Raw genomic sequence first — 27,351 nt, 5'->3', positions numbered from 1 at the left:
CTGGTTAAGTTGCTTATCATCTTCATGCCTCAGTTTCCTCATCTATAAAATAATACTTCCTCCCTCACAGAGTTATTGTGAGTGTTAAATGAGATAATATGCGAGTGTGTGTGTATGCACATATATGTGTTTGCGTGTTAAATATATGTATGTAAGTTTAAGTGCATTAACTGGTCCATAGAAAATAACTCCAGCAAACTGAGATGCACACATAACGAGAACTTACTAAATGCAGGCTTTTTGTTGTTTTGTTTTGCTTTTTTAAGCAAGGTATTCCTAAGACTGTTTTCCTGGGAGTCCACTTTCTCTTTTTCTTTATTTTCCATTGGCTTGATAAGATTAGAGTCCCCAAAGTAAAAAATGTTAATACAGTGTTTGCTTCCCCATTTGCTCATTTTTTCCCAATCTGTGTAGCCTTTATGTGTGGTGTAAAGACATAAGGCAGAATAAAAGTGGGCAAAGAAAATGTTACATTCATAAAAATTGTGTTCCAGTCAACTCGTAGGGAACCTCTTGCTGTATTAGTTGTAGATTCTGCCTCTGCCCACAGTTCTTGCCTATTTCAGAGCCCTTCCCATACAGGCCACTGGCTGGGAAGTTCAGTATCAAGAGGCCTGAGCATCAAGCTCATTCAGCAAAGACAGGACTGTAGAATGCAAGCGAACTAAAGCATTCACAGTGCTTCCTACTTGAATCTGCCAAAAAATAGTTGTTGCTGTTTTTTTTTCAGAAGGAGTCACCAAATACGTTTGAGAGGCAAAATTACAAATTAGTGCAGTATGGGTTATGTGACATGTTTTGAAGATCTTTGAAAAAGGTGACAGAACAAGGAGCTTCCCACTTTCATGGGCCCTCAGTTTTTGTGCAAATGTTGTGTGTGGAAAATCAATAAACGCTGTACCTTGCCACTGAATTTTGTGAGGGTGTACTTATTCCCCGGTAGTCACCAGGCTTTGCAAGAGTTATTGTCATTTTGATTTTCAGATGAGTCACTGGGTCTCTTGCCCCCAGAGGCACTTCATTATGATTCAGTGCAAAGTACTGAAAGGGCTTGGGCTTCCGGGAGTTAGTGGTGTCTGGTGGGGGTTGCAGTGGCTCCGAGTTGGCATGAGGCTTAATTGACACCTTTGATGTAGCCTAAGACAGAACCCGCACCTCCCACTGCTGCTTAGAAGACGTCAGCCTTACGCAGAGAAGGCATCTGCTGGTGAATCCTGCATCTCATTCAGCCTGCTCTGGGAGCAGCCTTAGCCATCCTTAGCTCATCCAAACGCTTCCTGTTTCCGTGGGTCCTTGGCTTAGTGCTCAGAAGGGATTTCGCCTCTTGCTATTGTCAGGTTTAACACTAAGACTGTGTCCATGTTAGAACTCATAGAAGGTAAGTTCAATCCATTATCGCTCTCCCTCGTGGAAAATGTTTCTTATGCATCCTTGAGAATGTGTGTGTCTCATTGCTAATTCTACTTCACTGACTGTGGATGTAAAACATATAAAAATGTTGTCATTTTTACAGGTAAAATAATGGTGATCTTATATGTCTTTATCAAGTCATGTCTTTAAGTGTTCGATGTTGTTACTCAGACAAAAGAGTTGCTTACTTGAGTTGTGTGGCTTTGATTCCGTTTAGTGATAATCTTGTGTAAAAGTCTGGAGAGTCGGGTAGAATTCCAGTGATTTAAACCTATTAAAGAGCAGCTTTTCTTTAGAGTAGCAGCAAAGACAGATTGTGAGGAGTTCCTGAGCGTCTGCACCAATTACTTTGTCCTGTTTACGGCAGGTCCTTCAGAGTTAGGCTAGGGGGATGTACAGGGCACAAGTGAATGCAGGAACTTCTAGAAGTGAGGACAACGATCTTTTTAACAAGACACGGGGAATATCACTCGTGAGCTATGCTAATATTTACTCCTACTATGTGGTACTGGGAAGCTAAACCAAAAAATTAAGGGTGAATCCCATTGAAAATGTCTCAGGACCTCAATCACGTGCCTCAAATCTCTATTGGTGCTATTAAAGACATCATTAATAAATTCATCAGGAAAGTTGTGTAAAGTACATTTTAAAAAATCTTTATGTAAGCTGCTGCTCTGTTAAACACAGGATTAACAAAACAGTGAATTTCTAAAGAAGGTTATTCCCCAAAGCTTTTTTTCAGGACTACAGATGAAAAGCTGTCTGGAATTTTAGCAAATGTCCCTCCACAGTTGTTTGTTTTTCTGGAGAGATTATTTGTCGTGAAAATTCTTTAACATGCCATTTTTTTGTCTCTGTGATTCTTTGTTCTTCTAGTTAATGGAACTCCTGGTAGTCAGCTCTCTACTCCGCGCTCGGGCAAATCACCAAGCCCATCACCCACCAGCCCAGGAAGCCTGCGGAAGCAGAGGGTAAGGAGATAAAGCAAGCTCTTTGTTTAAGACGGGTCTGAGCCGTGGTGCAGAATGGCACAGGTGCCAGCAAATGTCTCTCTCATAATCAGGCTGCTTGACTCTAAGTGTAATAATCAAGCAAGGGCAGGTGGTGACCAACGGCAGGTCACTTATTATGGCTGTGGTTTCACTTGCTGTAACTCAGGGCTCTTAATTTCTCTGTAAACTTGTCCAAATCTTAACTCTGAGAAAAATAAACAGTTGCTGCTTCCCTGTTAAATACCCCACTCTTTTTGTCCTGAATGCACGACAACTTTATTGGCACTGCTTTCTAAGCTTCCTTAGTTGTAACAAGATTTATTAGATGTTATCACTGATCATCAGCCTTCCTTAAGAAGAAAAGGAAAAGTGCCGTTGTTGGACAGGTGGGCCATGGTGGGGAGTTGCTTTATGGCATAGAGTGGTGGTCCAGAGTGGCTTGGAGTCCATGGCACAAGGAATGGGTACATGTGACATGTGCTTTTGTGAATGAAACCCACACGAGCACCTTCTCTTTCATTACTACTTGCCTTTATTTTTTAACTTCTTGTGTAATAACGAAGAAGTTGACTGAGCTTGGAGACCAAAGTCAAACAGTTACTGGAGACAGTGTTAGCTTCTCTATGCTAAGCGAGGGGTGAGGATTAGCAATTCTTTCAGGATGGAAGAACTACTCTTCTTATCCTCTCACAACCTGTACTGTTTGTCTTTTCCGGTAATACCAGGGCAAGAACACAAGGAGTGGGAAGGGAAGGTGGGGGAAGGTGCAGTGGAAGAAATGGAAGGCCTTTCATTGTCCAGATTTCCCAGGTGCAGAGGGAGGAGTATGTGCTTTTAGGAGGCTTTATGATGGGGCTCATCGAACATTTTAATCAGCAGGGGCTCCCTGGAGGCTTCTGAACTCAAAGCCTGGCATCTGGAATTTGGTTTCTTTTACTATGTGTTTTAAAATGAGACTTCTAAGTTCCATCGGTCAAAACTGCATCCAAGATGGAGGCTTCTCTCTTCAAGCCTCTTGCCAAGGTTGTGTCCACACACCACTCTCTGTCGGGGGCAGGGAACTCAGTCAGTCCCCAATCCCTTTGCAGTCTCACCCACCAATTATCAGGTTGTATTGTCTTTCTCCGCTATCCTCCTGGCAGCAGGTTTAGCTTGTTTAGATTATTTGATGAGGCCTGGGGTTTGGCACCAGCTCCTCCACTAAATGGCTGTGGTATCTTAGATATGTCTATTATCCTCTCCAGGCCTCAGTTGGAAAAAAGAAAGAGGCTCTTTCCATGCAGAAAACTCAATAATTTTATTCCAGTTTCATCTGAATGTTGTCACTATGGTTTTCTTCTTGGCCACAGTCTAATCTGGTATTTTCAAATACTGCAATCATTAGTGAACTATTAAAAGAAGAACTGACCAAATTCCTTTACTCTCCCAAATGTCTATCCTTGAGTGGAGGAAGCGGTAGTGGAGTGATTCTTTCCTTGTAAGTTTTGCCCAACAAGGTCCCCATCCATAGGGGCCACCATTAGGATATGGCACGGATAGGGCCCTCTTTCATAGAACGTTCTCACTTTTGAAGTGTGTACTTTGGAGAATGCACCTGGCATAGAAATCCCTCTTCATCATTTGAGCTAATTAAAGTCACATTCAGGATGTAGCTCATGCTTAGTGGTTGAGATTAAATGAGAGAGACTGAGAATCCTTGCCACGAATCTGAGCTTCTCGCCCTGCTTGCTTATTATGAGACCTTCATCTTTGGGCTATAAAGCACTTTGCTCAACTGCCCCTTTGTTGGCAGAATGAGGCTAGAATTTGCTTCTTCTGCCCTCTGTATTCTCTCCTTCACTATGATTTTGTCCAACTGAGGCAGAAAATTTCCATCCAGCTCCCAGCAGCTGTGTGGCTGATGGCTTATGAAATTGACATTGCCAGCACTTGGGAAATGTTTATAAGGGATGTTTCTCTTATAGATTCTTCGTTTTGTCGTTTAAACTACCAATGCAAGCACCGTACTTGAGAGGGGAAAACAATCCCATTTGTTTTAGGGAGACAAAGCATTTATCATCATCTGAAAACATTTTTTAAGCACATGTTATTCAGAGCAGAGCAGTGGATAATTCAGAGACAGTTCAGTTTCCCAGCTTTTGAATTTAGACCATAAATGAACATCCTCCATCCATGTACCATGTCATTGTGTGGAGACACTCCCAGCTGCTTCAGCAAGAGGAGCTTTCATCTTGGTGTGGAGGCAGTTGCATCAAAGAAGCCCTCCCAGTTAAAATCGGCCTAGAATTTCTCTAAAAACTGATCCTGTTTCAAATTTGGTTAATGTTCCTCTCAAATGGTTGGCTATACTCCTATGCAGGAAATACTGAAATAAGTGAAAGATGGCAAGTGCTAAAAGAAGACACTTCAAAGAATAAATTAACTCTTTTTATTGCAAATTGGAAAACAGTAGCTACTTCTATTTTTCCTTCTGTGTTGCCTAGCAACATGGCCAGGAAAATGAGTTGGCTGTCCCCCCCCCAACACGCACGCGCCTGCACACACACACTCACACTTCCTACCTCATTTTAAAACACAGGAACATAAGTTGTGGGGGGGGTTTAAATGGAATGTTGAGACATTTGACTGCTTTCTTTACAAATAACAAAAATTTATAGTTTTATTTTTATTAATTATGATGATTTAATCAGCTTTTTTTCCTTACCTTAAAATCACATTTTTATATTATCTCTCTTGGTATTTTCGAATAGTCATATGCAATAAGAGTCTGAATGCCAGATGTTTTTCTTTATAAAAGTATTAGTGGCAATGGACCAAGCAACCTCCCTCTTTTTCCAAAACACTGTTATTTAAGTTGCTGTCTAGAAGCTTTTGACGGGTCACAGAAGCAGGTGTCGGAGGATCTTGTCCATCCATGAACTTTTTGGGGGCCCCTTTCTTAATACGTGAGGAAGAAATGTGTTGTGTTGTGTAGGTTGAATGAAGCGCCCCATTATACTCCCACATCGCTGACTTTGTAGATTATCTGATCAGTCAGATGATGTGAGGAGTGGGTGGTACAAATTAGAAAAGAAGCCAGGATTCTAGACACTTTCTGCAGATCTGAGCTGGTTGCCCGGCTACCAACAGAGAGATCTCCTAGCAGAAAGGGGTGGAGTAAAGAAGAGTTTGGTGATGGGTGAGTGGTTGGGGAACTGGGAAGAGCTTTGGGAAGGGAGCGGGGAGATCAAATTTGCATTCTTTCTGTCTTCCAAACATAAAATTTTGAAAAGGCAGTGTTTATTGGGCTTATGTGATGTGAAAATGCAACACTTGACTTGAGGCTCTGGGACCAGAATTTGCTGAATGCCAGCTGGGGCTCCTAATAAATTATTTTGTAAGGTAAGCACATCCCTCTTGCACCCAGAATGAGAAGGAAATACTCAAGGAAGAATTGCGTGGATACATAGTAGCAGAGTTGGCATTGACAGACCTCAGGGACTGTAAAACTCAACTGAACAGGAAAGAAGGCAAAAGCTCATAAGCAGATAAAGCCAATAAGGCAAAATAAGCACCACTGTGTCTATTTAGATGGTTTCTCAATTACAGTCTTTCCTCCTGTTCAAATTTGGTAACTCCAAAAGGTCCAATGACATTACAAACCAAGGATGCTCATTCAGTGTTGCTCCACTCCTAAGAGAGCCACAGGGCACCCAAGAAAGCCAAGTAAACAAATCTATACCGCCCTTCATCTTACAGGACCTGTATCGCCCCCTCTCTTCGGATGATTTGGATTCAGTAGGAGACTCAGTGTAAAAGAAACAATGGAGCAATGTATATGGTTTGTGATTGCGTGAAGGTTTCACATTTCCTAAGCAAAAATCTAACAGCAAAATACACAAAAGAGTTTTGCATACCTTGAAATTATGAAGCCCAAATCAAAGAAGAGTAAATATACAGGCATTTTATATTCATGATGTTAATCCTTGAAGGAGATTTTTTTTTTAGATCTCCTACATTGATTTGATCAGGGAGCTTGAACACAAACTTGCTTAGTTGCTGAGATTTTTGTGCGAGGCCTGGCTCTAGGTGAATTTCATACATGGACCCAATATTGAGTATAAGAACATGCTAATGATGTAGCAATACAGAGCCATAATTTCTGTAGATGGAGTTTCCATTTTAATCATAAGTAGTCACATAGATACAATGTTTCTATACTTTTGGTTAAGCAGATTAAAATGTCATTAGCAGGCATATTTTTTCTTAAAGTTGTATTCTTTTTAAAATTTGGATTGCTGATTTTTTGAAGGTACTACAAAATAATAAAAATATTCAAGTAGATTTTTCTTTCTTTCTAGACAGTGGACAAAGCTACTTGTCATTTTGTGGGTTAACATATTGGAGGAAAAACTCTCATGTCAGGGACACATCTCACGAAGACTCTGATGTTAGATATTAAGAACTTTCCTTGTTTCTGTTGTCAAGTAAATTTTATTTTTTAAATATCTTTTATTGGAAACAGCATGATTATAGCTTAAACTATATACCAACATGAAGAACTTGTTCAGTGGCTTTGCTATAAATTATACAATTCCTCCCTATAGCCATATATGTAATTTTTCAAATATGTAAAAGCTAAAGCCAGAAATCTTTTTCTTTTCTTTTTTTTTTTTTAGCACACAGACCTAAAAAAATCATGTCTGGACTTCTTCCAAAGAATCAATTTGAAAAGCAGAATTCTCTTAAATAGTGCTATATAAATCAGGCCCAAAATATCCAAATCTCCATTTTGATAAATCCTGAATCTTGCTGATGTTTTGGAAATTTTCATATGCAAAACTCCTTTTGTGTTAAACCAAGTAAGTCTATGATTATAACCCATTTTTAAACATTAACCTACTAATTCTGCTCTTCTAGTCCTCTTTTTAAAAAATTATAGTCAGCTTTGCTTAAACATAAAATGATTATTTTAAAATCTGAATGTTAAAAGTTAATGTGTATGGTCTGTTGTATTTAGCCATATCCTAGTGATCACTTAGTTTTACTAGTTCAAACACTAACAATTTAAGACTTGTGAAGCATGATTTTTATTTTCTACAGACTTGACATATCTCAGTAGGTGATAAATTAAAAATGTATTTTATGCCATTTGGAGGCTTTTACTTGAGTCTTTTTCAAATTTTACTTGAAAATTGAATTTAAAAACAAAATGTTTGATTCAAGATGGAGAGAAATTCAGTTGTCATATACTGTTTTAAATGTTATCAATTTATCTCCTTGATAAATTGCTCAACTATCAAATTTTACCATCTGGTTTATAGTTACATATGTTACCATCTCACTTTCCAAGTGAATAAAATATTCCTTCCAAAAGAAGAAAAAAAAGTCCAGGCACTCTAACAGCATTTGAAAACTTAGGCTTATAGTAATTAGTGCCTCATTATCCTGTCTGTTGGAGAGAAAGACACTTCTCTGGCAGGTTATTCGAGAACCACAAACTGAACCATTCCATCTTGAAAGAACAATTCATAATAATACCTGTTCCAGACTTCAGGTTTTAAAACTGTTCCCAATAGAAATGAACAGAGGCTCCTGCTGAGATCAAAAGACTGCTTTGTTTTAGCTGAAACAGTAAACATCTGTGAAGTTGCCTGTGGTGGTGTCTGTTCTAGTTATGTCTTCATAAAATACGTTACTTCATACAATTGAGTCCATAAAAGATTAGTATGTCTTTGACTGAACTGTCAAAAATGCATTGAAAGCAGTGGAACAGTTAACTTAAATCTGGTGGGGTCAGATGGTCCAGAACTAAAATAAATTCCAATAATTTTAACTTCTCTGCGCTGTCAATCTTACGGACGACTACTGCTTAGAGAGGTCTGATAAATGCTATTTGTTCTGGATAAGTGGCAGATATTACCAATTGATATGAAACCCATGGCTTTGTTTAGACACGGAAAAAAGAAACTGGACTTGTACTAATTGCCGATAGATATCATGGCCAACTTTCCATTCAAGCAGTTCCAAGGGAAATGCTATTCCACAGCATTTAATCTTTTGAACATATGACTTTTATTAAAGGACTGTTCATGGGGCGATATATATCATTTACTTTTGAAACTAAAGTCCCTCAGAGATTGAAATAGCACACCATTTATAGACTTTGAAATCTCTTTCTATGCAGAACGTAATTCCATTATACTAAAGTAGAAATAAAAAAATCCTTAGCTACAAACCAGAACTTTTCAGCTCATTGATGGAACCAAATTGATGATTTAAAGACACTTAAAACTTACTTATAGAAGTTTTTTGAAAAATTAGACACTGAATTTTAAAAGTGTTCCATTGAACGGGAAAGAACTCCAGCAAAAGCCATGGATTTTTGTCCTTATGTTAAACCTTAAATGTGCTGTGAAGACATTGTGCTCTAGTTAAAAGTTTGATACTTTTTCATTTGCGCTCACCAGACGTTATAGAAAAAGATATGATAAATATTTCACTGCTCTCAGCATTTTAGAAATGCAAAAACCTAATAGTATATCAAGTGTGAAGGTCAGTGTGAACTCAGAAGACTGGTTCTGAAAGCCACATGCTTTGTTTCTTGTCTTGCTTAATCAATTAAGTGGGGGGAAAAAACCCACAGTGTTTCTATACTGTCATAGGCTTTTAAGAAGTATCAGGTTTACCCATCTGTACACATTCCTGTGTTCTTATATTGGCTCATCTAAATACTAAAAGATCAAGTGGTATCTTCTAAAAACCTTCTGAACCAGCATTTATGTACTATATGTGTTCCCTGTGTTAGCCAGTAGGGATATTTTGGTTGCATCCACTGCAGATTTATACATGATTGGGTTCTTTTTTTTTTTCTTTTAAAAGCAACAAAGTCTAAAACCCAGATTTCTTAATACTAATGAATGAAAACGTAGACTAATATTCCTGAAAAATAATAAAATAATTCCATGTATTTTAGCTATTGGACTACTAAATTTTTCATATGTGGCCATATATCTATACAGGTATGTGGGTGTTTATGTAAATTTGCAGGGCTCAGTGTGTATGTGGATGTGCTTATGTATTTGTATATGTTTGTAGACCATGAATAGTAAAGTATGGTATTTGTGACACAGCCTTGTAAGTTACTGGCTCTTGTGGAATTTCATGTAAAGCCTTCATGTCCTAAATTATAATAGGTCATATTAAGATATGACCTATTAGTTGGGGCATGTTTAAGTTCAAAAGTAGTTCGCTTAACTAGTATGACAAAATGGTTCCAAATAATCAGACATGCTGATTTATTTTTTTAAAAAATTGGAATCCAGATAAATGAAAAATTTGAAATTGAGATAAATATTGTGTTTAAGTATTAAGTATAAGCACACATTAATGTTTATATTGTTATGTCTTAATATTCAATTGTTAAAATGATTTAATAGTATCACTAATGTTTCTCTAATGTGTGCGTATTGATGACATGTAATGATTGTCAACCAGTGTTCACTAAAAAATGGAATACTGATTTACAGAGTTGTGAGTAGTTGAGTATCATATTGAAGCATAAATGGAAGAGAATCCAGACTATATTTGATTTGAAGTAAGTTTAATGACAAAGCCAGATAACCTATAAGGTAATTTTGTATGTTCTTTCAAAACACTATTCTAAACTGTTGACATGTTTTCAGTAGTAACCTTACTATACTTGTTATATGTGTGTGTATATCTATATAAATATATACACACTTGAAAATGTTAATGGAATGAATTTACTATATATGCATACATTTGCCCATTTATGTGTATTTGCATTAGCCTTGCTAGCGTCTCTAATTCTGCTTGTTAGTGACAGCTGTATCTGATTGAGAAATTCCATAGAAGTACAGTGTGAAAATTAGAGATATAGCGAATTCAATGTACCAATTGCCTGAAGCAGTTTGTTATACTGTCAGTTGAAAATATTTGTAATTTTGTGCCTGTGACGCATGTGGAAAAGATAGGAAATCTGAGGCCCTAGCTATAATTTTTATGAGTGCATGATATATAGTGTCTTTAAAATGTGGTTCGTTTTAGTAAAGATGATGGATAAATTCCAACTAGTATACATGATGCATGTAATACTTGGGTGTTTTTATTATATATGGCCACAAAATGTTTTTGAAGCCAAGATAGTGGGTATCTGAAAGGTTGTAGGCAAAGAATTATGAAAGTTAATTTTCTTGTGATGTGTTTTTTGGGTTTATATTCACCAACAAGCAAGGAATGGAGTTTATTTGTTCTAAGGACTTTTTACTTTCATTGAAATACGTTATGAATATTGTAAATTCGGATAAAATTTTTATAAACAGGGTGACCTAATTTCTGCTTACAATTTGAGTTGCTTGTATGTGTATTCATCTCTTAAGAGCATTTGATGTTAAAATGTTTCAAACAGCATTATGTTTTAAAGTCCATCAGTATAGGCCATCAGCAGAGTTTTATAGAGCTAAACAATGAAATGTTCCATTGAACTACACAATTTTGAAAGTTCCATCACTTTGTGCTTTTGTTTTTTTGTAAAATGTTGTACCTTGTGTTTCACACTGGACCATATTCTTCCTCTAAAAGTTAACTTTGTGACACTCACCACCTTAGAATGACTATACAATAAACAGAAAAAACCACGTGTGTTGTTCAGTGAGTTTCTTTCAGAAAACTTGGTAAGTAGACGTTGACATTGAAATGACCATGTCGGATAAGGGTTACTTTCATCATTATATTTATGGCATTCTTGTGATGTAATTAGCATCAGCAAGTGATATTTGACATACTGCAGAATGGCACCGCGTGACTCCTAATGTCTAAAATAACAACGATAACAACAAAATAAGACTATTTGATGAAGAATTTTATTTCAGTTGGTTACATTAAAATCGTTAATACGCTTTCCTCTTGGGGTTTCCTTAAGGATGAATTTGTCAGACAAATAGGCAACTGGTTGAAAAAAGAAATTAACATGCATTATTTAAATATACGAGCTGTGTCCTGGACTTGAAGGCATTTTTCCCAAGGTCATCTAATTTGCAGGGGGGAAAAAATGTACATGTGTATATGCATATGTGTGTGTGTGTGCCAGTTACTGTAAAAGCACTGAAAAAATAAATATGTAAAATAAGCAGATATACAATAAAATAAATAATTATAATAATAGAATACTTGATTCTCCAACTTTAATTTGGGACAAAAATCCATAATCTGGGAGAAAAGAAAATTCTACTGGCCTCGTTAGAAAAAATATTTTACATTAAAGTTATTATAGAAGTCCAAAGTTCTGATTTTAAATCTAACATTTTTAATAGGTTCATTTTAACCTTAAAAATATAGGTTGCTTTAATTAGTTCTCTTTATTATTTCCATGATAACCAAATGTAATCAATGCCCAAAGCAATGATACAACTGGAAGGAATGTTTACAAATTTATAAAATGCCAAATTGTGTTTATACTTTCTTCATATAATAGAGTTTAAAATAAAATGTAGCAGGGTCCTGGAAGAGTAGTGAGCTCCCTTCATCACTGGTTGGGAATCCCATTTGAGGAGTAAACCATGAAGGGCATCATTATTTTATCTCTTGGGGGTAAACTAGATGACTTCCTGGTCCCCTTCCAAACTATGATTTCATGAAGGGTAATTCATAAGAGTAGACATTGTGCCCCACTTCCCCTCAGTCTCTTCAAGACAAATAGTTCAGACTCTGAATTTATAGATCTTGGCCTAAGGGAGTATAGCAACTGGATGGTAGAGGCAAAGAAGACTGCCTAATGTGACAAAGTTGTAACCAAATACATTTGTTTTTGAAATCTTGGCTCCTGTGGCTTTACTAACATAGACTGAATGTCAATGTTCCCATTTTCACTTTTTCTTCCTCTAAGCAAACCAATTTCATTAATGACAGTTCTCCAGTCTTTTAAAAACTTTGACCAAATCTTTATGATAACATTTTACGTTTTTCAGTATTCATTCTTAGTTACGCACTTGATCGCCTATATCATAGACTCTATTTAGGCTAAATAATCTATGAAGAAAGCAGACAAAGTAATTTGGAAAAAGGAGTTCCCTCTGTGCCTTGTTTCAAATAATGGAGCCTTATTAGTTATTGCAGATTAATATCACTAACTTAGTATTCTATATCTACTTAGAAAATAAATAAATGTCTGGTTTTTCTGTATACACATAGAATCCCGTGGATTTCAAGCTCTCTACAGCAAGATTATGATTTAATTTTGTAATATGAGGGCATTTATAGAGATTCTGTAGACTTCAAGTCAAGATCACCAAGACAACTGTTTGAGTTTGTTAAATATTTATTGGTTGTGTTTCCTTTATAAAGTTGATTTCTAAACCCTTTTTACCATTTTCCAAATCAGTATTAACAAAGTAATAACTGTATGCCAAGACAAAATGTGAGGTGGAAGTAATACTATTATCCAGCCAACGCTAAAGTTATCTGGTAGGAGTTTTCTAGCTTGGTTAGATCCATTGGATCAATTGGACATTTTCTAAGTCTTTATTTAGTGTGGACTCCAGCTGAGAGACACCATTAATACACATGACAGGAATAACTCATACCATTTATATTTAAAATGAACCATTTTTTATTCCGTAGTCATCAGATACATCTTGGTAAAATGTGGTTAGAGCTGTTATGTCAGCTTTCTCACTTACTTGGAAAGTGTGATATGTTCTCCATCTGTTATGTGATTCCAAGCTAAATAGCTACACTTAGGATGTGTTCTTACTTAGGGAAATGCTTTTATGAAGGTGTGCCATAAAAGCATCCAGGTGCCGGCAACCTGCCCGCCTGGTTCCCATTAAATCTGCTGGGAGGTGATGACATTTCCAATGTCACAGTATCTCTTAGAGCAGCTAATTGCATTAAATTCTAAAATAACTGTGTGTTTTGTACTGTATACCCAGATGCCTTGGAATTAGCAGACTGACTGAAGCAAACACAAAATCTTATCATCATGTATACTCTAAAATGGTTTATCTGCTCAGAAAAACCAAATAAGTAAATTGATTTCATTTATAAGCATGCAAAAATAAGTGAGCTTTTTAGCTTCTGTTGGTCATAATTAAAGGCTGATTAATCTCATTGGATTAATTCTAAAGAACAAGAATTTACACATTTTCCCTTTACTATTTTCAAAATCCTTCAATCAGACTTATGAACAGTAATAAAAATCTTCCATCACCATCTAAGTTAGTGTATTTAGGGTTAGTAACAAGCATACACAAAGAGCTATGCCCATTACTGAATTACTTCAACTGGGAGAGAGAGCAGAAGCGTTAGGTGACAAAATCAGAATCCAAAAAATAACAGGCTGGCAGGATATGAGGTAATAAATATGACATTTAACATGAATAAATGAGAAGTTTTAGACTTGATTTGAAATACCAAACTCCCAAATACAGAATAGGGAGACCTGACATAACTATGAGCTCAGTGCAAGGCTGGAAAGTTACCGTGCTATCAATAAGCCAGAATGCTCTTGAAGTATATTAATATTCTGTTCACAAGGAAGAAAGCTCTATCCTTCTGTGCTCTGTGCTGGTCAGGGTACACTTAGACTATTGCACTTGTTTTGAGCACCAGAATTAACAAGAGATATTGACAACTGGAGTGTGTCCACAGGAGGGTGAAGGTCATGGAGCCCTGTGACATGATGAACAACCAAAGAAACTGGGAATGTTCAAATGGAAAAAGAGAAGACACACAAGGGGCCGAGTAGCTATTTCCAGATATCTGAAGCACTGTCATATGAGAAATGGATTAGAACTGTACTCAGTGGCTCCAGAGGTGAGACCTAAGACAAACAAATGGAAAACGTACAGGGGCATCATTTCAACTTAACTTAAGGAGGCCCTTTCTTTACCTCATAGCCTCGGGAAGTAATGTGTTCAGAACTGGAGGAGTTTGGACAGAGGCCATCTGACCACATAGCTGGGATGTTTATAGTGGGAATTTGGTCTCTGGATGGAAGTAGTATGGAATAGGTAATATTTAAGGTCCATTCCAGTCCCTGAAGTTCTTTGAATCCATGAATGGTTGTTGTCTTGGAAAAGTGTATAATGTTAACTATCTTCTTTGGACATTAGAAATCTAGAACATTTATTTTACTCTATTTGAGTGTAATAAATAAAATGAAGACTTTCCATTTTCAGAGTACTCTATTTGTAATTAAATAAGCTTTTCTCTTAAAATTGTCTGTTACACTCAGACACCCTGAAATTTGAAATGACTTGGGGTATGTTTTTAAACCTAAATTGAAAATAAGCAATTTTAAACATAAGCAAACTTGTGTTAACCCTGCTTTTTTTTTTAACCATGAGCCTGTAAACTTTGCGGGGTTTCTGTTCATAAGGCGGAGAAAACACAGCTGGTGTTGTGGCAAGCATTCAGGGCATCAGACTTTTGGTGGCACTGTTGAAAGTGCAATTCATTAGTTAATAAAGGTGTTTAGTGAATAATATCCAGCAAGTAGATAGAACATTACAGTTTAAAAGATGTTTTCATATACTTTGAGTCAGAGTTCTGTATTGAGTATCTGACGTTCTTATTAAAAGAACAAGCTTTTGGAACTGAGTACATAAATTGTGGATATCTTTGCTGGGAAACACGCTACTAGTCTATTAATTCGGGTGCTTGATGAAAGAATGTCTTTGTATTCTAAAATTTAAAACACCATATGACAAGACAGCACCTGCCACTCCAAACCAAAATGTGTCGACATTTTTAAACACCATTTGCCATGCTGCTGGAAGAGATTCAAGGATCAAAAAGCCCAGAAGAGAAGGTCTACATTTAGATATTTTCTTACTGCTTTTCTGCTTGGAATATCATTATTTCTACAGCAAAAGCAATGACATGGGGGATAAAAGATCTCACTGTTCTGGAAAACATGCAACCTTCCCCTCAAATGTGGTAATGTTAATGGTTATTTTCTTCAGACACTGACATCATAAATCTGCCTGTCTCAGCCTTGTATTCCAATATTATAAATACAAGATTTTCACAGACAGACAAAAATCCGTAAAAGTCAGCAGAGCATAGCTCATACATTTACAGTACCTTCAACAGAGCTGGTTATGACTACATAGTTAGTGTCACACCAAGAAAAACTCTGTTTCAAGGTCACAATCTGAACCTCTCTTTCTAGGCTGACATAGGACAAATGTGGACTGCTGGTCACAAAGGGAGCCTCCATGAGAGAAGACAGAAAAACAGCTCCAGTCACCAGGCTGATTGATGGGGGATTCTTATGATTTTGGAAAATAAAGAGCACATAGTTTTTGTGGACAAACTGTCACATTCAGGGGTATACTAGAGTATTCACAAAACTTCTAGAATATCCTATAAGAAAACAGATGCATCACTGCTATGAATTTTACTTTTATTCCAATTGTGTCAACTGTTGTCAGCTTTGATGAACTCATCCAATGGAAAATACTCATCTTAGCCACACCCAGGAAAGTGTCCTATGGCAGTTGACTCAAATGGCCCTGCAGTGATTTAAGTAGCATTTCCCTAACTATATTAATCGTTTTAATTAATCTTTGGTGAAAACTAAAACCTTTGAATTTCCTATGCAAGATACTGTTGGGCATAATGAAATTATGTAAAACTTCTCTCTCCTCTTGCTTTGTACACATTAAGGCTGGATGGAATGGGGGGGAGGTTGAAGGGAGACAGGTAAGCAGAGGAAAAATAGGTCAACTTTGCTTCTCGCCACCTCTTCATTATTAATTCAACTACAGATGCTCTTTCCCTTCTCTCTGCTCCACAGACAGCCGGCACCATGAGCCAATGCCGCCCCCTCACCGCCTCCTGCTCCCATCAGGCCAACCAAGTGGATAAACCCAGGGAAACAGAAGGAAGATCTTTTAGGACAAGCTGTGTTCACTATTTAGAAATAGCATTGAAATGTGCAAATTGTTTTCTCAAGGAATAGATGCAGAAATGGAAAGATTCGTTGTTAAAGTACTACCCCATGACTGATCATAGTATTAAATATTTGGCATTGTTTCATCCTCTGAGCTTTGTAATATAGTTGTTACCCTGTTTGCTCTCATGAGTCTTGGATCAAAATATGCTAAAAATACAAGGGTATCACCAAGCTTAGGCTTTTATTCCTGTCTTTGCCTCAGACTTATTATGTAATATTTAACATATGGATAACCTGCTTAGTGCTTGTTTCTTTATCTCAAAGTGGAATTAACAAACCCACTCTTTAACCTTTCTCCAAGGATGTGGTAAGGCTGCACATTTTTTTTTAGGCTATTCCATAAAAACAAACTGAAGAGGAATTCTTTTTTTTATGGTAAGAGTAGAAAAAATATTGGATGAGATCAGAATGGCGCGGTATCTAAGGCCTGTTTGCAGATAGACTGTGGAAAAGTGAGGTGAGATGCCTAAAATCTGACAAACCTAAACAGCGAGCTAAAGGATGCTAATTTTGAGAAAAAGGAATAAAAAGTAGTGGAACATCCAAATTTGACAAGGATTAGCCTGACGTAGTTAATGCCATCTATTATTGGTTAAAAGAGTGGGAGGGAGAGGTAGTCCTAATTGAATAGTCTAAGAACCTCCCTTCCAAGTGTTAAGACCAAATCCTCCCAGGTAGTGGGTGCAGTTATCTCCCGAGATTCTGGGCTGGGCATAGCACCCGGAGACTCCGGCCCTCTGACCAAGTATTTTTATTCTCTGTTTCTGTTCCTTACAGAGCTCTCAACATGGCGGCTCTTCTACTTCACTTGCGTCCACCAAAGTCTGCAGCTCGATGGACGAGAACGACGGACCTGGAGAAGGTGGTGAGCTTGGGGCTTGGTGTATGAGGAGAAGGCTCAGCTTGTTCAGGGGGCAGAGGACGGGTTGGCTAAATTTACTCCAGGAAACTGTAACTTCTCAAGCAGAATGAATAGACAAGCCTGAAGCAGCTCATTAGGGCCATACCAAGGGGATAGAATTGAATAAGCCTCCCACTGGGGATCAGAGTCTACTCTGTGGGAACAGGAGGAGGGAGTTAGCCTAATTTGGAGACATTTCACATCCTCTGAGGGTGTAAGTATCCTAAGAAGGCCAGCTGTTGCCCTCTTTGGAAATAAAAAGGAGTAATTGCTGCCTTTGTTTTCCTAAATTCTGTTCACTTTCAGAATATTAAAGACAATTTACTCTCTTGATTGACTATTAGAGCCCCCCAGATGTACTTGAACTTAAGTGCACTCAACATGTGAAAATGCTGCTTTACAAAAAGATCTAATTGATGGTGATTGCAAAAATATTCTTTATACTTTAAGCTAATTCACTTTAGAATTTCTCTGTGATGTGGTTAAATGACCTGGATTCCAGAACTGACCTTTTTGCTAACTCACTGGATTGTTTTGGATAAGCTTCTTCGGTTCTTTGCATCTTAGTTCGTCTTCTGTAAAATGAAGATTGTAATACATGGCTATTTCCTCCCTGGGGCTTGTTATCAGGCTCACATCAATTATGGGAAAGTATTTAGAAAAGCATAAAATTTGGTATGATCAAGCCACTGTTGAAGAATGTCCTTTTTGTTTTAAATGATATGATTTCATTTTCCAAAAAAGTACCTTTTGGGGGAAGCACTTTTATTATGTTGCGTGAGATATGTGACTTACCCAAGAAGTATTTCCTGACTACCATGCAATATCAGACTTTTTTTGTATTTTCAGAAGTATGAAATTCGCCGTCTGGAAGTCTCTTTTGTTCCAATGTGTTATATTTACCTAATGAAATGAAATGGTTCTTGATTAAGCTTTTGGCTAAGCCTTCTTAGCCAAAAGCCTAAGTGATACATTTTATCAGGAAAAATACCCCAAGCCATGTGCTCCAGATAGACGCCTCAGTTATGCTCCACTGGAAGAAAAGATGGAAGTCCTTCCTTCCATTTCCCATCTGAAGTCAGACTTGTCCCTCAGCCAAGAATGGTTACTTTTATTATCCATGTAGTAAAGAGCCTTAAGACTGTGTCATCCGAGAGATGTTTTGTAAATTCAGAGCTTTGCAGTGGATTTGAAACTTCTCCAACCATCTCCGCTAATAACCATGGAGTGGACAAAAATCCCCAGGCTGAGTCCTTCAAACAGCGGCAAAATTGTGGCTTCTTTGGGGGTGAAGTGGCGAGGGAGGGTGGGGAGTAATTGGTTCCAGCTCTCATTTTATTCTGGAGACCACTGAGCTCACTTCTAGTGGGTTAAGAGTACAATGTCACCCATATAGAGGTGAAGAGGTTGCATAAATACCAAGGGCAAAAGTACAGCAGCAAATGTCCTACGTTTATGCAACACTTTCCAGAATGTCCTCCGCTCTAGAATCCAGAGTCGCAGATGGGGCACTATCACAAAACCAGAATAAGGGTCCTAAAGCAGATGTCTGAGCACCGTGCGTTTCCATTTGCCGTTCCCAACAATTCAGACTAAAGGAGAATATGAAAAACACCAAGAAGGCCCATTCGCCACCCAAGGTTTTAATTTTATTTTGAGAAGATGTGTTTAGTCTCAGTTTATGGTTAAAGGTCAGAAAAGGAGCGCATTTAGAAAGCACACTGGGCTTCCATCACATTTTGTATTCAGATTGCCTGAGGGAAAGCCAGGATTTATAACTTTAAAGCATGTAAATTTTAGAGCCCAGCTATAAAAGGCTTTTTACACCCCTAAGATGTTAAAGGTTATCCACTATATTTATGTGACCTAAGTGTGGCTTATTTAGTTTTACGGCCTTAGATATTTAAAGCATTATTAGGCATTTGTAAAATATTTCAAAATGCATTTTAAGAGGGAAAATGCGTTGTGTTAGTGGCACTAACATAATTGAAACTACAAAACTGCTCTGTTCACAGACATAATAGGTATTGCAATTTTAACTCAACATCTGCTACACAGGTTGCTGGTGAGAACATTTGTCTAAAATCTGCTCATTGATGCTGGGGAGGGGTGGCAATCAGAGCTTAGTTCGTAAGGAATTTTACGGAGATCTCCATTTCAGGATGTAGTAACGCTAAGGGTCCAAACAGCAGGCATTTTTCATGCTTGCACAGTGTCAAGCAGCCCAGAAACCCTTACGAGCTGCATTTTCCTTCTGAGCCATACCTAAGAGGGTCATTTCTCTGTACACAGTGGGTCTTCAGTAAACTCTATGGATCAAATTGGCATGAAATAAAAAGAACAAAACTTCCTCCTCAGAATCCCCACTGCAACAGAAAGCGTCAGTTGCTCTTACGTAGGTGGGAGTAGACCGCATACGTTTTACATTTCCTTTCGGTTTATCATTTGTCTTTTGTAAAAACTGTTGAGTATACAATGTCAGCAGGGGCGGCTGGCCTCACTGTACGGAAAATGACATATTGATTCTGAATCAGTTCCAGTCGATTAGATGACACTTCTAAAAGTCTCCTTTGTGCAACATCTGTGTTCTCTTTTCTACCAATAAAATTGTACTAATGATTCTTTCAGAAGTGTCAGAGGAAGGCTTCCAGATTCCAGCCACAATAACAGAACGATATAAAGTCGGAAGGACAATAGGAGATGGAAATTTTGCTGTTGTCAAGGAATGTGTAGAAAGGTGAGAAAGATATCGTTTGCATTGAACTTTAAAGGAAACATTTGGCATTATTTTCCAAGACTGTGTCTTTATTTGCAGTCTGTGGCACATATGGAATAGGTTAATGTCTTAACTCCAGATGTAAAAAAATTTTCAAAAAAGAAAAGCCCACTTAACAACAGATTTGAAAAATGTAGTGATTCCTGGGGACAATCTATAAATTAAGGACTTTGATTTTTTCTTTTTAATGTACTCAGCAAAGCTTTGCCAGATCTTTCAGGTAAGTCCTTTGATTTTGTTTTAAAAAAAAACATTGCGTAGTTTTTTCTACACTTTCCTGAGACATTTTGTAGAGGTCAGAATGTTCCTGTCATATATCTCTAACATGTACTTTCATAAAATTAAGTATAATAACTTTGAAAAGCTTTAAAATGCATATGTATTGATCCCAACAAAAATGGTATTTAATACGTTAAAATGTTTTAAAATGAATGAGCCAGGTACTCTTGTGGGCCAAGGGGAAGGGTTTAGAGTGAAAATTTTATCCCTGGGATCTTGATACCTAATCAATAACAGTAGCTGGTGGCTACTAGATGGAGAAGTGACAACTAGCAAAGTTACAACCCAGATTAAGGCTGCCTCAAACCCTAAACCCAGCGTTAGAGTTGGGATTCACTTCTTGAATAGCTTGCTTTAAGGGGACCCAGTCAGCCAGCAACTTCTTCTCAGAGCTGGGTGAGCAAAGTATTGACAAGTCAGGGGGACCTTGCCTCCTTCCTGGAGGCTGTGTGTCTGCTGGCTTCCTGGGGGCTGGCCTGGGCCTGCACCCTCTCTGTTACTCATCTTTGGCCCCTGTGGGGCTGTGTGCCCTACTAGTTCATCAACACTGTGTGAGAATGATGCTGCTAAGCTCCACACTGCCTCTCAGAGAGGATGCCTTGGACCAGAAGCATTAGCCTGCAAGATCCAGAAGTGTTCTTCTCTAAGAGCTTTGATTTGGAAGCACAGATTCATGCCACATTACAGCTGGACGTCTACACAGGGCCTCAGACACCATGAGGGTCCCCGCACCCTTTGCCATTCTTCGGAAGGTGCTTCCCTGACTAAGGTAGTGGAGCTCTCATTAAGCCACCCTCAAGCAGTGGATCTCAAAATCTGCTCCACCCCAATGTACCAGTTAGGCCAAGATATTCCCAACAGTGACAGTAACCCACCATAGCAGCCACTCTTTGTGAGGGAGGGGCATGAGTAATAAGTAGCTTGAAAATCCCCTAGTTGATACCCCTAGGCCACCCAATCTCCTCTCTTCCCCTCATTATCCCACTTGACTATTTGTTGCTTTACTGCCAAATATAGAAATTTCACATTATTTTCTTGGGCCTTACACCTCCAAAAGCAGGAACAACCACTGTTTACTAAACATAAACTATATACAAGGTCCTTCACTTACATTTCATTTATTTACCATGATAATCCCATAATGTCAGTATTGTCTCCATTTTATACAAGGAAAGCCTGGAGAAGTTAAATGCCCAAGGTCGCTCAGCTAGTAAGTACTTAGCAAAGCATAGGTCTGAGCCCAGCTCTAAAATCCATGCCTGTGACCACTCTACTCCACTGCCTCCAGCAAGGAGTCTCCCATGAGAATGTGGCTTAGCTGAGCCAGTCACACACACCACATTTGCCCCTGTACAAAGAAGACAGAAATTAAATCAGGAAAGCCATTCCTAAGGTAATGAATGGAAGTATGTGTGCATGTGTTTATATAATTTTACATTTCATTTATACTTTTACTGATAGGAAATCCAACCCTCTTTAACTTTATTTCCACTATAGGAGAAAATGCCATTTTTAGCAGATTGTCATGCCCTTCCACTGTAGGGTATCTGGTTATTTGCCAGTTTTCATCATCTGTTGAGTCTGGCTGGGCGGCCATGGTCCATTTGCTGTTTCTCCTAGCTAATACGTGGATCACTATGGCATCTTAGTCCAACAGCAGTGGTCCTCCCCACAATAGAAATTTCTCATTTCTCCATCCAGAATTAATTTATTTCTTTCTAGTTTGGATTGTGTTCATCTTACACGTGTTCACATCTTGAGTCTCATTGTACGAACCTTGAGAGTCTAAACACCAGATTGCTCCAAAAAGTGTTAATATTCTGCTCCTGCTGAATGAGGACATATGGCATGTGCCCTCTCTCCCAAGAGGCATCATGAAACATTCTTTTAATATTTTCCAGAGGTCCAAGAAAATAAAAGCGAGCTAAGAATGTTGTGAATGGCACACATTGCTTGCGGGTACATTCTGCCATATTTTGAGAACGAATATGTATTAACAAGAACAAGTATGTCTGTCCTCTCTGAATAATGTGCTGTCACAGGGAAGGTTATATAATGGATATAATAACAATGTTGCACAGGCCTTTCTTTCCATGGTCCTATGCCAGGTAGTGGCTGCCAGTTCCACTTGGATTTCTGCCTGTCCCCTGGTAGCAGTTTCTCCAGTGGCCTCAGGAACCCCTACCACATGTTAAAGAAAGTTGGTGGACTGAGATGTGCTCTGTTTTGAAGCTGTTTTGTGGAGCATTTTGAGGCCCCAAAGAAAACTCAAAGAGCTGAAAAGCACTAGCAAGAGGTCAAACATGAGTAGAGGGCTCACGTTAAGGTGCCCTTTGTCTCTGGCTTTCCTGGCCCTGTGTGGACTAATTACCATACAAGCTAAGGTACGAGTGATACAGTCGGGAGCACTGATGGTGTCTCGGGAGGCTCTTGACCTCTCCACCTGCATTGCTGGCATTTTTTAGTAATGTAGGCATCGGAATTGTATTAAAATTCTAGCTACTCATGATTCCCTCTCCCCCTCCTCCCCCTATAAACCGTAAGAGCTGCACAGCACAACTGCTTGCTCTAGCAGTGAACATAGGCTCAGACCCACCTGAACAACCTGAGACTTTAATGTCACCAAAAATGGGTTTCATCCACCTCGAAAATCTTCAGAATTCTCAAGAACCTTGTACCTATGATTTGAAGGCATTTCCTTCTGAAGTGGAATTTAGAGGATGAGTCAGGGTGAAGAAGCGTAGATATCTCTGGGCTGGCTGATAATGTTCTTCCCTCTCTCCTTCCTGGGGATGCTGTGGCACCTGATAGTCAGAGGGCCCGAGTTCAAAATCAAAATAGAACACCACTTCTGAGATGTTTTCTTTGCTCTTGGCAGTAGCTGAGGAGGAGGCTGAGGTCAGGCTTTATTACAATTACTCGGTAAACAAAGGTGCTGTTTATTAACCTCTCTTGCTGAAGGGTCTTCCTGCCATGTCCTAACTGCTACCATCCTCTGGAGTTTCCACAACTCCACCAACTTGTTGGAGCCCCTGCTAGTTCGGGCATATGCTGGGTACTTCTGGGGCCACAAAGACAGACAGACACAGCCTCTCTGCTTAAGAACCTGACCCACAATGAGGATTGCCATGGAATTCAATAAATGCTATGGAAGAGGAATGCCTGTGAAGTTGTTTTCTCTTTTCCACATAATCTTTTGAAAAACTTTCAAAACATAGCAAACAACAATAAGAAACCTGTTAGTCCAGGGCAGCCCCGTCTAGCTCAGCCTGTTCCTCTTTCAAAAGGCATTCTGCTGCCCTCCGGGCTGGGACAGGGCAAGGAATGGAGAGAAGACAGCCCTGGGTTTGAGAATCACTAGGTTAAACAAGACAGCTTTCTGCAAGCCATTTTTAGCACCAACATTAGAAATTAGATTTAGTTCAAGTTTGTAAAATTTGGAAATTTCTCTCTAGTAGTTCGGGCTCTAACCTTGGGTCAAAGTTAATAGGGAGGAGGCCTTACAAACGGAGTTCCCATAGACGAGGAGGAAGACGGAGGAAGACGAAGTTTGTTCTGCTGCTGCTGCTGCTTTCGCTGTGGCATTCCAGGGCTCCCTGATTCCATAAAAGGTCAAGAATGTAATTTTGGGAACAAACAGGCAAATGGCCTGTATTTTCACCAGCAATCTAGGAGTCTAATATTCTTCTCAACACAGCAAACTGTTGACTCCTTGGCGACAAGAACCAGGTCTGGTTCACCTCTGTAGCCACCAATGAACCGTGCTTATAATTGCTTGCTGAATAATTACACAGGCATAGGTATCCTTAGAGTTTAGGGTGGGTATGAAGGCAAACGCTCTATTTAACGTTTTGTTTCTTGCCAAGTGTTTTCATTTACCAACTTAAAGCAAGCAGTTAAATTTTTATTCTTACAGCATGCATTTAGTCCTAACACCTGTTTTCAGTCTCATTTTCCAGACTCAGCTACTTTCCTATAAACATGTACTTCAGTAATTAAGGATTTTCTTATGACTTTAGAATTCTGCCCTCAAGGAATCAAGAATGAAAACTCGCAGTAATTTTGGTGGTCCTCTGTGGGGCTCACTGATATGACATAACAGATAAATCTCATTGAGTGTTTGATCCTGTTATGTAAGGCTCTGTGTACTGAACCCACAAAGTCCTTTTTCCTAGCGAGCCTAGGTTTGCTGCATTTTCCCCTCAGCTGTAGGCTCAGGGCATAGCCCCATTGTTTGGCATCCTGGGAGCTGTACACCCACTTGCTCACTTGGGATGCTGCTCTCTGTCTGGCTGGCTGTAGAGATTTCACCTTCCTGGGTCCCACACCAGCCCTTTGCCTTGAGTATAGCAAAGCTTCAATGTTACTCATTCCAGGGAAATGGAGGATCAAGGCGCGAACATGAGGAATGACCAAGCTGAGAAAGCCCACTCTCTTCTTACCAACACCATCCTGTCCATCCACCCGCTTTGTGGAGGCGCTGAGTGGAAGAGTCAGCTCCATCCTAGCTCCGTGCCCTGCCTGAGACTGCTGGCGTTTATCAAAGCAGTCAGTCCGAGAGTCTAGACTCCCCTGCCATCAAACGAAACATTTTAAACCACGTAGGAAATAGCTTATGTATTCTTATCTCAGATTTGCTTTATCATAATTTTTCAGTGATTCATGAAAAGCAGCATCCAGAAACACTCCAGCTTTTAGTTTTCCTCTTAAGTGTTTTTAAATTTGTAAACAAACTCTTCAGAAGCCTCTTAAAAAGAGGCTACTTAGAGGGACCCCACGATCCTTCTGTGATGTGAGGAATCCCCTTGTGTGTGAGTAATTTGACTCTCTCATTTATCTGTTTGTTCGTACATTTTAAATGTCTGCGTTAAATTTTTCATTTTCCCTCTTACTGAAGGGTTTTTTCTCCGCCCTTATCCCACGGCCTTACTGGTGGTCTGGCGTTCACGTGGGCACATCTGTTACCCCGAGCACTGCGCTCAGCCACAGCCAGCTCACACCTTCCTCCACTTCACGGCCTCTCTGCCCAGCCCTGGGCCTGAAGAATCCACAAAGGCAGAGAGACGGGCCTCCTTGGGCCTCTGAGTCCATTTCTTCATGAAGCTGAGGCAATTTGGGCTTCCCTGGACAGCCCACAGTTTTTCAGGAGAGTCACCCTGAAGCAGGGGCCTCACCTCCTCCCTTCTGAACCGCAAAGCCCTTTAGTATGGAAAATGGGCTTCAAAGTGATTGTTTTATTCTGGGGATATTCACCAGATATAATTATAACAATTTGGTCAATGCTTATTGTTTTCTGCAAGCTACCACCGTGCACGGGCCTGGAAGTGTAGTGGGAAAAGCATTTTTAGAAGCAAATGACATGAATAGTTTCTAAAGTGCCCTGGAAACATGTTGTTAATATCTGGCCTCTTAATTTCTTTGTAGACAGATCGCTGTCTTGTCCTAGCTGCGTAACTAGGAAATCCCCCTTTGATTCTCTGTATTGAAGACTTTAAAACCCTATTTTAAAATTGTGTTCCTAATCAACCTCACTCCCACTGTATTCATTTGGATCCCTAAAATTGGCTTTTATCTATGAGTAAAAAGCTAGGCTGTCTTGGTTTCCCACCAGAAATGAAATGGCAATGCTTGTGAAGTAGTGGTTTATTATGATTATTAAGCATGCATTGTTTGCTTCAACAATAGACCTGTCTGTCATGTTTGGCGCTACAGTATCTTAGAAATGTTAGCACAAATTAGGAAGCTATTTAAAGGTAGCCATATGACTAAACCCTCCCTCCCACACCCTTCATGGAGGAGGGGCAGTGTTGGTTGGGCTATCTGTGAAGCAGAGACCCCAAGAACTCAGTCCTGCTTTTAACGCTGCCATGTGGCTTTGGGAAAGTGAGTTGATTTTAATTGTCACCTGTATTTTATTTCTATGAAGTGAGACAGCCATAAAAGGCCCAAGAGGTCACAGGAAGCTCAGATAATAATTTTGTGCCTTTTATACACCCTGAACACGTCATCCATGAGTTCTCTAACAGAATGCATAGGCTTGCACACTGAACCAAGTCTACAGAGTGTGAACTGCTTCTTGAGAGTTTTCAGTGTGACCATGAGAGCCATTCAGAAAACTGTCACAGCCACACTTTGTGGATAGAGAACTTCAAGAGAACTGGGAAGAAGAAAGGCGGAAACTCATATCTGCTTTATGTCTGGACCACACCAATTCAGAGGGAAGGGCAGGCAGGGCACCGCAGCAGGAGGAGTTACGCATGACAGTAGCATTGGTAGTGTTTGTATTACAGGTATGGCAACATTAACAGCTCCAGATCTTTCTATGCTAGCATATTTGTTGTCCTTACACTTGGTCAACCCCTAAAAGTTTACATATTTCTTTTAAAAAAGGAAAAGAGAGTTCTTCACAAAATATTTATGCCTTGATGCAAGATCTGTGGGGCAAGGAATTAATCCTTAACAAGAGGATTCAATCTTGTTAATCTGAAATTGTTTCTTTATTTTAAAAAAAGACTATCTCTTTGCAGGTCGACTGCTAGGGAGTATGCTCTGAAAATTATCAAGAAAAGCAAATGTCGAGGCAAAGTATGTATAAGGTTTATTTTTATAAAAATACAATATTCGGGGGGTGGAAACACAAAGATCAGTTTCCAAGTAGACATAAGGTCACCCTAGTTGTTGGATTTGGGTGGAGTAAAATGTTATATACTAATTAGAATGTAACTTTATTCTATAAATATCCCTGGAATAAAAGTTAGTTAGAATGATTGGATGTTATTTCTGTTCCTTATCTATGTTTGTTTGCTTGCTTGTTTACTTTCTTCCATTACTTTTGTGATTTAAGTTTCATTCCATCCTTCTATATGCAATTATAGTTATCAGGATAGGTTCAGAAATTAACAAGCATCATCCAAGGACCTTCAACATCTTATGGCAATACTAGGCTGTCTGGAGATCAGAATCTAAGATATACTTATATTTTGCAAAACACATCTCCCTTGATCCTCAGCTGGTATAGTTTTACTCATTTGAG

The 27,351-nt window shown here is 38.9% G+C and overlaps 1 protein-coding gene across 15 annotated transcripts in view; it reads left to right on the top strand.

Annotated features, from left to right (window-relative positions):
• The window catches only part of DCLK1 (doublecortin like kinase 1), a 324,115-nt gene that overhangs the window by 242,617 nt on the left and 54,147 nt on the right, over nt 1–27,351 (top strand). For 5 of the 15 annotated variants that reach the window (XM_070239519.1, XM_023621510.2, XM_070239523.1 and 2 more), the window contains exons 6-9: nt 2,287–2,381; nt 17,140–17,224; nt 19,892–20,000; nt 26,846–26,903. In XM_070239519.1, the coding sequence (XP_070095620.1) occupies nt 2,287–2,381; nt 17,140–17,224; nt 19,892–20,000; nt 26,846–26,903 (347 nt within the window). Of the gene's footprint in view, nt 1–1,025; nt 1,379–2,286; nt 2,382–6,140; nt 11,042–17,139; nt 17,228–19,891; nt 20,001–26,845; nt 26,904–27,351 lie in introns of those variants that run through there. The other 10 variants (XM_023621506.2, XM_070239520.1, XM_023621509.2 and 7 more) reach the window with 4 other exon arrangements.

Source organism: Equus caballus, chromosome 17 (genome assembly GCF_041296265.1).
Source record: "Equus caballus isolate H_3958 breed thoroughbred chromosome 17, TB-T2T, whole genome shotgun sequence".
In the NCBI taxonomy this organism is placed as follows: domain Eukaryota; kingdom Metazoa; phylum Chordata; class Mammalia; order Perissodactyla; family Equidae; genus Equus; species Equus caballus.
Note: the sequence above shows the minus strand (reverse complement) of the source record. Positions and strands in the feature narration are given on the sequence as shown.